Genomic DNA, 14,205 nt, shown 5'->3' on the forward strand with positions numbered 1-14,205 from the left:
TATTAAAAGTTTATAATTGTAATAATCATCATCTAACCTACTGTACAAAAAAAAAACGATTTATCATGTAACATTTTATTGACCTATTCTAATATTTCCCTGTGTCCTATTTTTCTTTTTTTGCCATTCCACTTTACCCTCGGTCACAAAAAACTGTTTAAATTCATCTCGCACACTGAAACCTTCATTTTGGGCAAAACCTTCACTTCTATTCAAATGAGTGATGTTATTTATGCTCCTACCAGCTTCATTGAAGGGATGAGAAGATATTCGAACAATATTATTTCTTATTAAATTGTGTACGAGACACGCTGCTAGAATTAAAAAATCAGAAGTTTTTGGTTTAACAACGATTGGATTGTAAAATACTCGAAAAACTTGACTGAGAAGTCCAAAAGCATTTTTAGATACCCGTCTAGCTCTACATATTCGATAATTAAATACAGCATTAAGTCCCCCTTGGCCTGTTCTTTATTATAGGGCTTCATTAGATTTTTGTGAAGCCGAAAGACTTCATCTCCGACAATTACAAATGGCACAACTCTCTCTGAGCCAGGCAATGCAGAATCTTGAGGGAAGTTAATGGTGTTCTCATAAAACTCTTTTTCTAATGTAGACTTACTAAATATGTTATTGTAACCCTCTCTGCTATAAGAGCCTACATCAACAGCTGTAAATTTATAATCTGCATCCACAATGGCTAACAGAACTATTGAAAAATAGCTTTTGTAATTAAAAAATTGAGAGCCAGTTCTGGAAGGGCATACTATTCTAACATGCTTTCCATCAATTGCAGCGATACAATTTGGAAAATTCCATCTTTCCCAGAATTCTATTGAATTTTTTTTCCATGTGTCCTCTGTTGGTGCAGCCATTAGTACATTATTTAATCTCTTACATATTGCTGATAGTACATTAGAGATAATCACACTTATATAGTTGTGGGATATTCTGAATGCAAATCTTAAAGAATGGAAAGATTCTCCTGTTGTCAAGAATCTGAAATGAAATACATGCATTAATTAATATTTCAATAATATTATTTAATTTGTAGATATCAATAATAATAATGTTTAACATAAACAATGCTATTGTTTTCATAATTGCACAGATTTTCTATCAACTAACCTTAATGTGACAGCAAGTTTTTCTTCTGGTGTTATAACTCTTTTTGCCATTTTTGAAGGAGATTTCGTTGTCTTCCTTAATAGCACATAACACAAAATCAAACTGATTCTTCGTCAAACTAAAGAAACCATGAAATTTAGTGTCATTCTCAACCAGATTTTACTTAAATTAGATTGGTATCCTTCTTCAACCCTCCTCACATACATTTTATGAGTTTTACTCTTTTTGGAGTTATTTATCATCATTTTTAAAATGTTCTCCTCCAATTCTTGCTATTTTAATACATGTAGATATGTGTCGAGCTCATGTGACAATCGCATAAGAGAGACTGCACCTTTAGGATTGGTATTTCTTTATGATAACGTCGAGAAACGATAGGGATGAATCAGTTTCCTCCTCCATCGTGAACTGGATACTAGGATGTATACCATTCAAATGGGTTTAAAAGACACCAAAGCATTCATGCCGTGGGGCCAAATGACGAATATATCATCAACATATCGTCGCCAACATGTGGGTTTGAGCATTGATGTGTGATAGTGCTCGGGTCTCGAAGTCTTCCATAAAGATATTAGCAATTACTGGAGAAAGTGGGGAGCCCATTGGGGCACCATTTATTTGTCTATATAATTGCTTTAGGAAGCTGAAATAAGCGTTGGACATACAATGTTTAATGAGAGATAAGTGTTCTTGCTGGATACTGTATTTGGTTTTCAGAATGTTTAGAGTTTCGTCTATAGAAATGTTTGTAAAAAGTGAAACGATATCGAAACTTACTAGAATGTCTGACGGTGTGCTAGGATATTGTTTAAAGAAGGGAACGAATTTTAACAGGAAGGGAGGTTTTATTGATAATAGCTTTTATTGTTTTCTCAAGATAGGTTATTGGATTATTAGGAATTGGTCTGTAGTCTGGAGTATTAATGAGATTTGATAGTCTATTAATGTAAGAAGACGTGTTTAGGTGGCATTTCCATTATCAGCGAGAAGAATCACTAGATTTGGATTTGACTGAAGTTCTTTCAGGACTTTTTTCTCAGTTTGGCCAATGTTCGGAGTAGGAGGCTTTGAGTTTCTAAGAACTCTAGCGATGTTGTGTCCAGTTATTTCAGCATCTTCGGAAAGTAAACTAGAGATGACTTCTTCAGTTTCACAGAGGATTGTCCCAATTCGAATGTGACCTGAGTCAATGAAACACAGAGTCATTGAAACCTTTTGCTAAAGCTTTAGTGGCAATGGTCAAAATAGGGGTATCAGAAAAGTTCTGAACCACTGTAGTGGATTTTAAAGTTGTAGGTTTTGGAATTTGTTCGGCAACTAGATGCGCTTAGGATCTTACGCTTCTGAGTTTCAGTCTTGGATTCGAAAGTGGTTCGGTATGTCTGTGTGTTGATACGGTCGAAACTATCCCATAATATAGGATGTACATTGAAATGAATATATGACCATATATTAAAAATATTGATATTGGTAACATATAGTTTTCGTCTAGTGAAATGAATAGTGAAATAAAGACAATATTTACCCCCCAACAAAAACTTTCATCTCTTGTTCGATCAATCAAAGGCAACATTCCAAGTGAACAACACGGAGTTTATGAAATTCGTTGTGCAGACTGCCCCATACCTTATATAGGCCAAACTCTTTCTGTTCGCAATTCCGATTCCATTTCAGCTTTAGGTCAACAATTATCTTCATATAAGTCAAAAAAATTTATTTTGACAACTCCAGAATCGTACCCCTATCCGCTTCTATAAACCAAGAATTATCCTAGAAGCCATAAAAATTGAAGAAAGGCCAAATTGTCTCAATAAAAGAGATGACGGCATTTGGTTACCATCGACATGGAGATCTCTAATAAAGAAAATATCGTCCGCTCCACCCTTCAATCAGTATAAATGAACCGTCCGCTGTTCCCAGTAGCAGTAGTGCATTGCTTAGTGGTCAGTGTAGTAATGTCTGGGATCTCGGGAGACTAAGAGCTCTGATGCCCCGAAGAAGAGATCAGAGAATATGTCGAAAGCTCGGCCCAGTGCAGTTCAACCCCGAAACCTGTTGAGTTTAATATTAATTCTTGTAATAGTATTAGACCTAATAACTATATATATATATATAATATATATATATAGTTATATATATATATAATATTTATATATAATATATATATATATATATATATATATATATATATATATATATATATATATATATATACATAAATAAGAGGGGGTTTAGAGGAAGAACGAATATAAAATGAACGCAGTTGTTCCCAATTTGTAAAGCATCTATCGAACTGTTGTGTGAAATCTCAAATATCTCAAATAGATGAGAATTGAAATTAGTTATCGTTGATCCCAAATATTGTAAATGTTCAACTTTATCAAATTAATAATGAGGCCAACCAGCTTAGGATCTTTCGACCAGAATTATGAAATTATCTTGTACATCATGTTCTTTCCTACATAGGCTATTGATGACATCATTAAAAGCAAGGACTTATGTAGTCATCCCTGTTAAAGATAGTACCAACTGCGTTGCCAGATCATTTTCTAATGATTTTTTTTTATAATTATGATAATTATTACCACATTTAAGGAAAAAAAAAAGGAAATTGAGAAAGAAAATAGAGGATAGCAATCAACTACCGTATTTGAATTGTTAATTACTTCATTTTCTTCTAATTGTTTAAGAACGATTACAACAGAGATCATTTTTTTATATACAGAGCCATCAAAAAAACCTAATTAGATTAGTGTGTGCAATCAAAATATTGTCGTTTCAATTTTGAGCCAATTGCATAAAATGTCATATACTTAACCTAACATATTGTTTATAATTGTTTTAATAAATTTTGAATTTAATGTTTATAAACCACCTTTATATTGACAATGATAAGCAAATAAATGTCACGCACTCCAGCGTTATTTAAATATGATCTTAACCACCTATCCTAATTACGATTTTCTCGATGGGTCGGTATTAATATTTTCATCATGAAACAACATACTCAATTTTGATCTACAATGAATAAATTCCATATTAAAAATACAAGATAGGAATATCATCTATTATAATTCATATAAAAAGTAAACCCGATTGCTGCTATAGAACAGTGATGCCAATACCTATAGAACAATGACTACATCAAAATACAAACTGAGTGAACCAACTATAATAAGGTATTTCTGTCAAAAAGCTTTAAAATCTTTTGTCATATCATTTTCATAAAATTCGTTACCTTTTTGTGACTGGGCAACATTGTCAAATCCTCAAAATTTAAACTAAAGTATATTCTGCAAATAATCAAACTACGGTGATTATGTTTCTATAATCTCAAATCTTCATGTAGTAGCAAAAATATGGACTTCTTCCATTACATATAAAAGATTATAACATATTTCTATTCTAATGTTCATCGAACAAATATTTTGTCATGATCTTTTGTTAAAAACTATATATATATATATATATATATATACGGTTAAAACGCGAATGTTTGGATAATACTAGAATTACCCAGATAAAGTTAGAATTATCCAAGCATAGTGGATAAAGCTATTATATTTGTGAATATTTTTGTTGTATTCAGGACTTATCCGGTTAATACTATATTATCCTGTTCAAATAAATGAAAGCGAATAAAACTTAAACGTAAGTAATTGTTACTCTTATACTAAACTTTAAAATATACTGCTTTATCCATTTTACATTAAATATATCTGGAATGACCCGCATAAATTAAGAAGTTCTCCTTTGCCTTTTATCCAGCAAATTTGGATAATATGCAAAGTATCCAGGTAAAACTAGTTTTACCCAATTTCGGGATTTACATATATATATATATATATATATATATATATATATATATATATATATATATATATATATATATATATATATATATTATAATTGTTTCCACGAGTACATAGTGTATTAACACACTTTTTTGAATTTCTGTACATTCTTAAAAAGGGGAGTTCATTCCCAGCTTCGTACCAAAATCCAAGCGAGCTCTTTTTAGAAATCGTTCCTTCACCCTAAAAAATAGAAAATACAGATTTATAAATAAAATAAAAAACGCGGCTTTTTAAACTTTCATTAAGTATTACTTTAATTCAAGACAATGATATGTAGTTCAGGGAAATTAGCAAAAAACGTACCCTGTTTGTGACACAGGCTCCTTGAGAGACAAACGACAGTTGTTTTGAGTAGTATGGACCTCTAACAAGAACCTATATGTTTCATGTAATTGATTTTTTGGACTTAATTAGTTATTCAAAATTTAAGGTCAAAAAACGGTAAATTTTCGCTTTTTTCGCTAAGAAACTTATGTCATATAAAATCCTTCAAAAATGGCGTTTTTTAAAATGTCTTTAACCTTATTTGTTGCTTAGAAAATTGTAAAATAAGTAAGACATTTTGGTTTTTTTATAAATGTTATTAACTTGTGGATACAAATTTTAAACTTTCTCCATATTTTAGAGTTTAATTCGAGTATTATTTTAACCATCATACGATTCGGACAAGCGATAGTGTGGTCAGTGAACAAGTTTTTACGCCTGTTCGTATAGATAAACTTTTAATTTTTATTGAAAAGACAATTAAAAACTGTATACTGAATAACTGATACAAATAATATCAGTTCTCGATAGGGGACAATAAAAAACAAGGGACGTCTTTTGTGACGACAGATGGTGATATGTACATCAGTGATTCAAGTTCAAGTGTTAATAATAATAATCCAAGTGATAGTGACCTACAGAAAACAGCAAAGCAGTTAGAACTAAAAACATTCAATCTTCTCTCAGATAAGTACAATATGCAAAATATTTGGGTATACATAGAAAGTATCGACAATAACAATTTAGGGAGATTACATCCTATGACAGTAGGACATACTATTTTTTAAAAATTTAAACTTATAAACATTTTGGAAATTAAAAGTATAGACCGAAACAGGAGTAAGGTTTGATTGAAATCAATATTAGAGGCAAAAATTTAGTAAAACATATTCTACTAAAATCAGAAAATTTAAGAGCATTTATATCAAACCATTTACTTGAAATTTAAGGATTAATAAGAGATGTTGATAGTCGTTATGATATCAACTATCTCATGGAAAATATTTAATCATACACTCGCGTTACTAGCATATACAGGTTAAATAGAAAAGTCCAAAAAGAAGTCAAAACAGTCGAATTCGTACCTAAAAAACTTGTCGTTACTTTTGAGGGGAATATTTTACCAAATCGCATAGCTTTTAATCGAGTTTTTTTTTCGGTTAAACAGTTTGTAGGAAGAGTAATTCAATGTTATAAATGTTTAAGATATGGGCACGTATTTAAATAATATAACAGGTGTATAAATTGTGGTGAAATTAAAGATGATAAACACAATTGCGATAAAAAATTTTATTGATTTTTTGTATACACTGTAAAAGCAGAGATCACGTATCTAACTCAAAAAGTGCCCCTCTTATGATAATAAAAAAAAATAAAAATATAATGATAGGGCAAAAAAACCTCCTTTAAAGAAACCAAAGACATATCTGAAAACTCCTTATCCAGTTTCGTAAGCCACAGCTTATATTCACCGCTAACAAATTATGAGAAAAATTTTCCAGAACTTTTTAACAACCAACGTAACGAAAAAGAAAAGAAAATCAAAGTCTTCCACTACCAAATCACCTGTCCACAAACCATTGTTTCCATTCTCCTTTGAACCTTCACAACCTCTGCCAATAAATTCAAATAAACCAAACTACTCTAGTTTGGAAAGCAAAAACAGTAGTAGAGCCCAGCAACATCGATTTTTATCATGGATTTTTTAAATAAAATACTTTCAAGTAACAACATACAACCTATTAATATTAACGTAACTACAAATAGTATATATATAGAACAGGAATTGGAGGAAACTTTCAAAAACCAATAAAATTCAATCCTAAAACTTGAAATTTAAATGTAATGTAATAAATGCACGTTCTGCTTTGGCTAAGAAAAATAGTCTGGTAAAATTTGTTTATGATAAAAATATCGACATTGCTCTTATAAGCGAAACGCGGTTTAAAAGAAATCAACAATATATTTTCAGTGGGTACAATAAGTGGGCTATGCTGGTGTAGCAATTTTGGTACAAAAATCTCTTCGATTTGTGGAACATAAAATCAATATAAATTACAATGAAAATATTTTAGTGGGTGCTATCCAAAATTAAATATGAAACGTTAAACTTTTTGTCTATTTATAAACCTCCAAAAATACCAACAATATACTTGACGATTGGGTTAACATTTTTGATCAATTTGATGGGCCAATGATAATGATATGATTTAAATTTAACTGTTTTACGCAATAAGGAACGTATAATTTTGAGACGTCCCAATCAACAATTTTCAGCTGTTGATGTAACTTTTTGTTTAACTGAACTAGCTAACAAGACATTTTGAAATATCTCCAAAAAATAAATGGAATATTAAAAAAGCTAATTGGACATTATATACCTCGACTATTCAGAATTTGCATGATACGAACAATCTTCAGATAATCTCAGATAATTTAACTGATCAGTACTCCTCCTTCATAAATAATATACCTAAATACGGTGGCAGTAGCAGCTATATCCCAATATAAACCTATAAATGTAAACGACACCCACCTCCTTGGTGGAATATTGATTGTGACAATATTATCGACAAACAAAAATTACAAAAATAAACATTTTGAAAATTCAGCCGAATCTTATGGACCTATTTCTTTATTTTCCTGTGTATTTAAAACTTTTTAATGAAACGGATTTTAAAACAGAATTTAAAAGAACGGCTTTTAAAACAAACTAGAATGGTGGGTCCATAACAAAAAATTACTACCAAACAATCAGTTTGGATACAAATGAAGATGTGGAACTTTAGATGCTCTAGCTACACTTGTAATGGAAGTACAGAGTAATTTTTCTAGAAATAATTATTTGCTTTATTTCTAGATATAGAAGGCGCCTATGGTAGTGTGTGTTTATCTCGATTAAAAGACAAAATGATCAATAAGTTTCAAATACCCACAAAACTAGCACAAACCATCTTTAATTTCTATTTCATAGACGCCTTTATGTATGAAACCATAAAAATAAACTTCTTGGACCACGTTATAATAGTTGGGGATTACCCCAGGGATCAGCCTTAAGCCTTTTTCTTTTTAATCTGTATACAGCTGATTTTCATAATCTTAAGACACCAAATATTACTTATAAAACAATCCAATATGCTGATCATTTCCTCGTCTATACTGAAAGGACAAAACATGAACACATCCTTACAATCGTAACAAAATCGTGTGTATTTTTTCACGACATAATATTCCTAAAACTAAAACATAAATACTATTTTATTAAATGACCCAACTTTTAATTTCTGCAAGTCAATAAAATAACTAGTTATGTTTCTACATTAAAAGTTAACATGGAAATTACACATCTAGTATATGCTTGAAAAAAGCAATAAAGGTCTTAATTTTTTAAAATCCATTTCTAAAACTTGGTGGGAAGCCGACGTAGAAACAGCTTTGCTATTTTACAAATCTTACAGATCTATTCTGGAAATGGATGTATACTTTATGGATCAGCAAGTAAACACATTTTAAATAAAATTGAAGTATTTCAACGTACTGTTCTACGTATGTGTATGGTAGCAATGAAGTCTACTCCAATAGCTCCGTTGCATGTTAAAGCTTTAGAGCCTCCTTTGAATTTTAGACGAGTTATCTAAATGAAAAATTTGTAGTGAACATTTCGTGTATCAACAATTCCTTATATTCTACCATAAGCTCACTAAACACAGATGATCTAACACACAGTTAATGGACTCATGAAAATCCACCAACTCTTTGCACGGTCTTTAGAGTCATATGTAACAATAAGTATACCAACAGTATTCATCATCATCACCCAGTCCTTTGTGTCCACTGCTGGACATAGGCCTCCCTCATTTTAGTCCATTGTGCTCTTGAGCATTTTTCATCCAATTTCTTGACATTTTCTTGAGATTGTCATTCCAACGAATAGGGGGTCTTCCTCTACTTCTTTTGTCTAACCCAGGCCTCCACTCAAGCAATCTCTTCGTCCACCTTTTATCATCGATTCGGGCGACGTGTCCGGCCCAGTTCCATTTCAGTGTGAACATTTCGCGAAATTACATTGGTAACTCCTGTTCTTCGTCTTAAGTCTTCATTTCTAACTCGGTCACGAAACGATATACTCAGGCATTGACCTTTCCATTTTCCTCTGAGCTATTTGCGGCGTTTTAGAAATTGTAGCTGTCAATGTCAAAGTTTCGAATATCACAGGCAACACAAATTGGTCAAATGTTTTGTATGTTAATACCAACAGTATTAGCAACCTGCATATTAACGACTATTTAGCATTTTTTTATGAAGCTGACATACACATACCAACATATTATATTTCATTATTAGACTCATGTGTCTTAAATTCCTTTATAGAAAAATGGCCCAAGGCAACTGTAATCTATACAGATGCACTAAAAACATTAGTAGGAACCGGATGTGCTTTCTGCTTCCATCCAAGTCGACAGAAAAAATGTTCAAACTACCTCTCAATCGCTCGATTTTTAGTGCTAAAGCACTAGCAATTCTTGATGTCTTGATATATTTCGACAGATATTAAACAATAATGCAGCTTTAATAATATCCGATTCATTGTCAGTTTTATTATCTCTCATAAGCTCAAAGTTACCCAATTATAATTCTAATCCTTTTATTAACCAAATTAAGTACATGCGTGTCAACCTTAAAAATAAAACTACTAATTTTGTTTGGGTAAAAGCTGATGTTGGTATAAAATATAATGAGCACGTTGATTCTATTGCTAAAACCGTAATAACCTCTTCAGCTGAAATGTTACGAGATGAGAAAAATTGTGTTCCTGACACACTTTCCGTGACCTATTTCTAGTAATGTCTTAAACAAACCTCCCTGTCTTTCCTGATTATTAGTACCTATTAATTATATTAGAATATTAATATTAAATTTTTCATTTATTTATTTTCAAAACGTATCTGACTAAATAGCTAAGTGCTAAAGCCACAAAATCACCTTTTTTAGAAACAAATTTAGAATCTTCATATTACATGGAATATTGGGACTTATGGTGCTTAAAATATAATCAAAATTTCAAAGGTATCGATCGGTCAAATAGTTTAAAACTTATTTTATTGTTTATTCCAAATTAAATTTGTTTGCAACAATATAAGTCCGAAAATAATGAAGTTACAGTAATTCTACTTCTTGCTTATAAAAGAAGAAGATTTATTCTATCAATACTATTAAAAAATAATGCAGAAATATAATTATAAACATTACAGAATTATTTTACTAAAGCATGTCGATTTTTTCCTTATAAACAATTAGAATAACTTTTTAACCATTGCATGCAGGAAAATTATTTTTTTCTATTTGGCAAGTTTGAATTTTTTTCACAAGTTTAAAAAGAGAAAAAGTTGTTCTAGGACAACTTGGGACCAAAATAGTCCTTTTTTTAATTCACAGCAGCTTTGTTTATAACAATTAGCCTCATTTGAAAGAAAATACTTATAATTGTAAAGTGCCAAGTACGAAAAACATTGTTTTTTAACGAAATCGTCCATAAAGCTTCAAAATATGGTCCTCAAAATCGGCCTCACGAGCTTTGGAACTCGTGGGAGCGATGGAAAGGAGCTATTAGAACTGTATGTTAGAGCTGTTCTAACTGTATCTCTGTTTCTTGTTTATGGATTTCGACCATGATTTTTTAATTAGTATGTGCTTTTTGCGTACATTACGAATATACATTATTTAAATAAATAAATTGTTAAATAAACCCTCTAATTTGTTTAAACTTTTTTTCCAATTTTTTATTTTTTTAGTAATATTTGAGGTAATTTTAAACGTAAATATTTATGATTAATATATACTTCTTCAATAAACTTTGTAAATAATTTATTTAAATAGATTTTATGAAAAAAAAAACAAATTATCCTATTTAATTGTTTCCAGAAATGGTATTGTTTATGTATTGCTTTGGAAATAAAAAATTCTCAAATAGACTAGATTTTATTTCTTGTTAAACATGCTATTAGATTAATGAAAAACTGAAGTTACAAAATCATTTGCAGAAAATAAGAGTTAAACGCAATTGATTGATTGAATTGATTAAAACGTAAATATTTATGATTGATATATACTTCTTCAATAAACTTTGTAAATAATTTATTTAAATAGATTTTATGAAAAAAAAAAGTATCGTATCTGACAAATTTTTTGAGTTTTATTGATTTCGATAACCAAAAAACCTTTACGCCATTTTGAAGGTTATTATATGACTTATAAGTTTCTTACTCTGAAATTTAGAGAATATTCAAGCAAATCTTTCAAGTAATCCCCACTCTTTTTGGAGGTATGTTAGTGCTACATGTTGGTCTAGTGCTTATCCTAATGTAATGTCTAATAAAGGTGGGGATGTAATAGCTCAGAATGGTGATGAAATAGTCAATCTATTTTCCAGTTATTTTTCAGGTACATATAATGATAGTGAGTATAATTTACCTAATTTTAAATTGGACTATAGTGTAGATTTCCAGATTCTGAAGTTTAGTCTGACTGATGTTTTCGAGGGGATTAAAAACATAAAATCTACATATTCTTCAGGGCCTGATGGTATACCTGCAGCACTTATTAAGAACTGTATTTTTCCCTTTGTAAACCTTTACAACAAATTTTCAATTTATCATTGTCATCTTCTGTATTTCCACAATTTTGGAAAAATAGTTTTCTTACACCTATCTATAAATCTGGCAATCGTGAGTGTGTGAACAATTATAGAGGTATAACTATTCAATCAGCAATCCTGAAACTTCTTAATAAATTGGTATCAATAAATCTCTCCTGTGTTTGCAGAAACATAATTATTCATGAAAAATATGGATTTTCTAACGGGAAGTCAACAGTAACAAACCTTGTCAATTACCAACAATACTTGTTGTTGTGGGTGCATTTGAGAATAAAATTCAGGTCAACAGCATTTACTGAATTCTCAAAGGCCTTTGACCAGGTTAATCATAATCTTTTGGTCCACAAACTTCATGCATCTGGCTTGGGTGACCCCATTGTTAATTGGAGTAAAAGTTTTTTGATGTGACAATTGGTTTTCTGATATATTTCTTACATAAATAATATATGTTTATGGCCAAAACAAAATGGTTTAAGCTTAAATCCAATTAAATGTTCTTGTATTTCATTTGATCGTATAAATAATCTAATAGCTAATAGATATGTTCTTAATGATGTACTCTTGGATTCAGTTACTGAGGTTAGAGATTTGGGTGTATTATTGGATTGTGCATTGACATTTAGAAGCCATTTTCTTAAAATTAAGGAAACAGCATTTCGTAATCTTGATTTTATTTATCGTAACAGTCATGATCTCTCACATATTGTATTCAAATTATTGTATTGCTCTCTGGTACGATCAGGTGTTGAATACTGCTCTGTTGTTTGGTTCCCATTTCATCAAGTCTACATTAATGGATTGGAGAGCGTTCAGAGGAGGTTTCTAAGATCTTTAGCTTTTAAAGTACATATTAATATAAGAAATACTGAAAATTATTTCATAGATTATTCTATAATAATGTCTCAATTTAATATTGCTACATTGAAGAACAGCAGGTTGAGAGCTGATATGTTATTTTTGTTTAAAATTCTAAACAACGTTATTAATTGTCCCCCGTTATTAGCCAATGTACACTTAAACACAATACATAAAACTCGACACACTGCAGTCTTTTATATTCCTTTTCATAGGACTCATTATACTCGTCATTTTCCCTTGTCGAGAATGCTCAGCTCTTGCAATGACCCCCTATTGGATCCATTCTGTCCAAACATTAATGTTTTCAAAAGGCAACTTAAGAATCTAATTATTAATCTAGATATGTGATATTTTTTCAACTTTTGTGATTTGATATACTGTTTTAATGTACAAATTTTTACTGTTTAATTGTTTCTTTGTTATTTTTTTGATGTTTATTGTACATGATCTTTACTTTTTACTATTTGTTGTATTTTATTGTAAATGGTTCTACCGTTGAAATAAATAAATAAATAAATTTGTTTCAAATGCTCCACTTTATGCTGATGGACGAAAAAAGCAAAAATTGACCGTTTTTTGATCTTAATTTGTTAATAAGCAATTAAGTCCATAAAAATCGACTGCAGGAACCATATCGGTACTTGTTGTAGACGTACATACTACTCAAAACAACTGTCGTTTGCCTGGAGGGGTCAGTATCACGAGAAAAATCTCATTTCCCTAATATTTCTAAAGATTTATATATACATATATATATATATATATATATATATATATAACAAATCAAAAACAAAGTATTGTAATAACAATTAAATATATAACTTACATTATTTCTTGCCTTTTGGTCACTTCGTTGACTAAAAATACTGCTACAGGTGATATGGCGGCAAAAATGATGACCCAACGAGGTATGTCAAATTCAATGTTTGCATTTTGAGTACTAACGATATCTCTGAAGACTAGACTTGAATATACGCATTGTACTATTATCCTTAAAATAATAAAAAAATTCATCAGGATGCCATTTTGTGCCAAGGCTGTCATTGCCACAAGTCAGTGGTATGTTTCTCTTTATTAGAGAGAGCAAGTTATAGAAATTAATAAAAACTTTATTAATAAACCCAGCAACACGATCACAGCAACAGTAAAACAACATCCAAAGTTTCATGAACGGTTTTGGACCGCATAAAATGATTGATGAACATTTGTATTTGTAAGAAATATAAAACGAAACATTTCCTTAATAATAACTTAGAAGAAAATAAAGACGCTGAAGATTTTCACTGCTCCCTTGAAAAAAATACTATACTATAGGTTCATGAATGACTCCCCGCCTTGCTACAAGGCAAGAACTTGTATAAAATTCATAAATGATAACCAGATAAAATTGTTTGGCTGTTCCAAAAATTCACCAGACCCCAATCTAATTGAAAATCTTCAATG

General features: G+C 30.5%; 1 protein-coding gene across 1 annotated transcript in view; it reads right to left on the reverse strand.

The window, feature by feature from the left end:
- Positions 1–3,328: 3,328 nt before the first annotated feature.
- l(2)k05819 (transmembrane protein 94-like protein l(2)k05819) overlaps positions 3,329–14,205 on the reverse strand; it is a 115,539-nt gene continuing 104,662 nt past the window's right edge. Inside the window, 2 exon segments of the mRNA XM_072544651.1 lie at positions 3,329–5,165; positions 13,589–13,753. Of these exon segments, the coding sequence (XP_072400752.1) occupies positions 5,093–5,165; positions 13,589–13,753 (238 nt within the window). The 3' untranslated portion in view covers positions 3,329–5,092.

This window comes from Diabrotica undecimpunctata, chromosome 1 (assembly GCF_040954645.1).
Source record: "Diabrotica undecimpunctata isolate CICGRU chromosome 1, icDiaUnde3, whole genome shotgun sequence".
Lineage (NCBI taxonomy): Eukaryota > Metazoa > Arthropoda > Insecta > Coleoptera > Chrysomelidae > Diabrotica > Diabrotica undecimpunctata.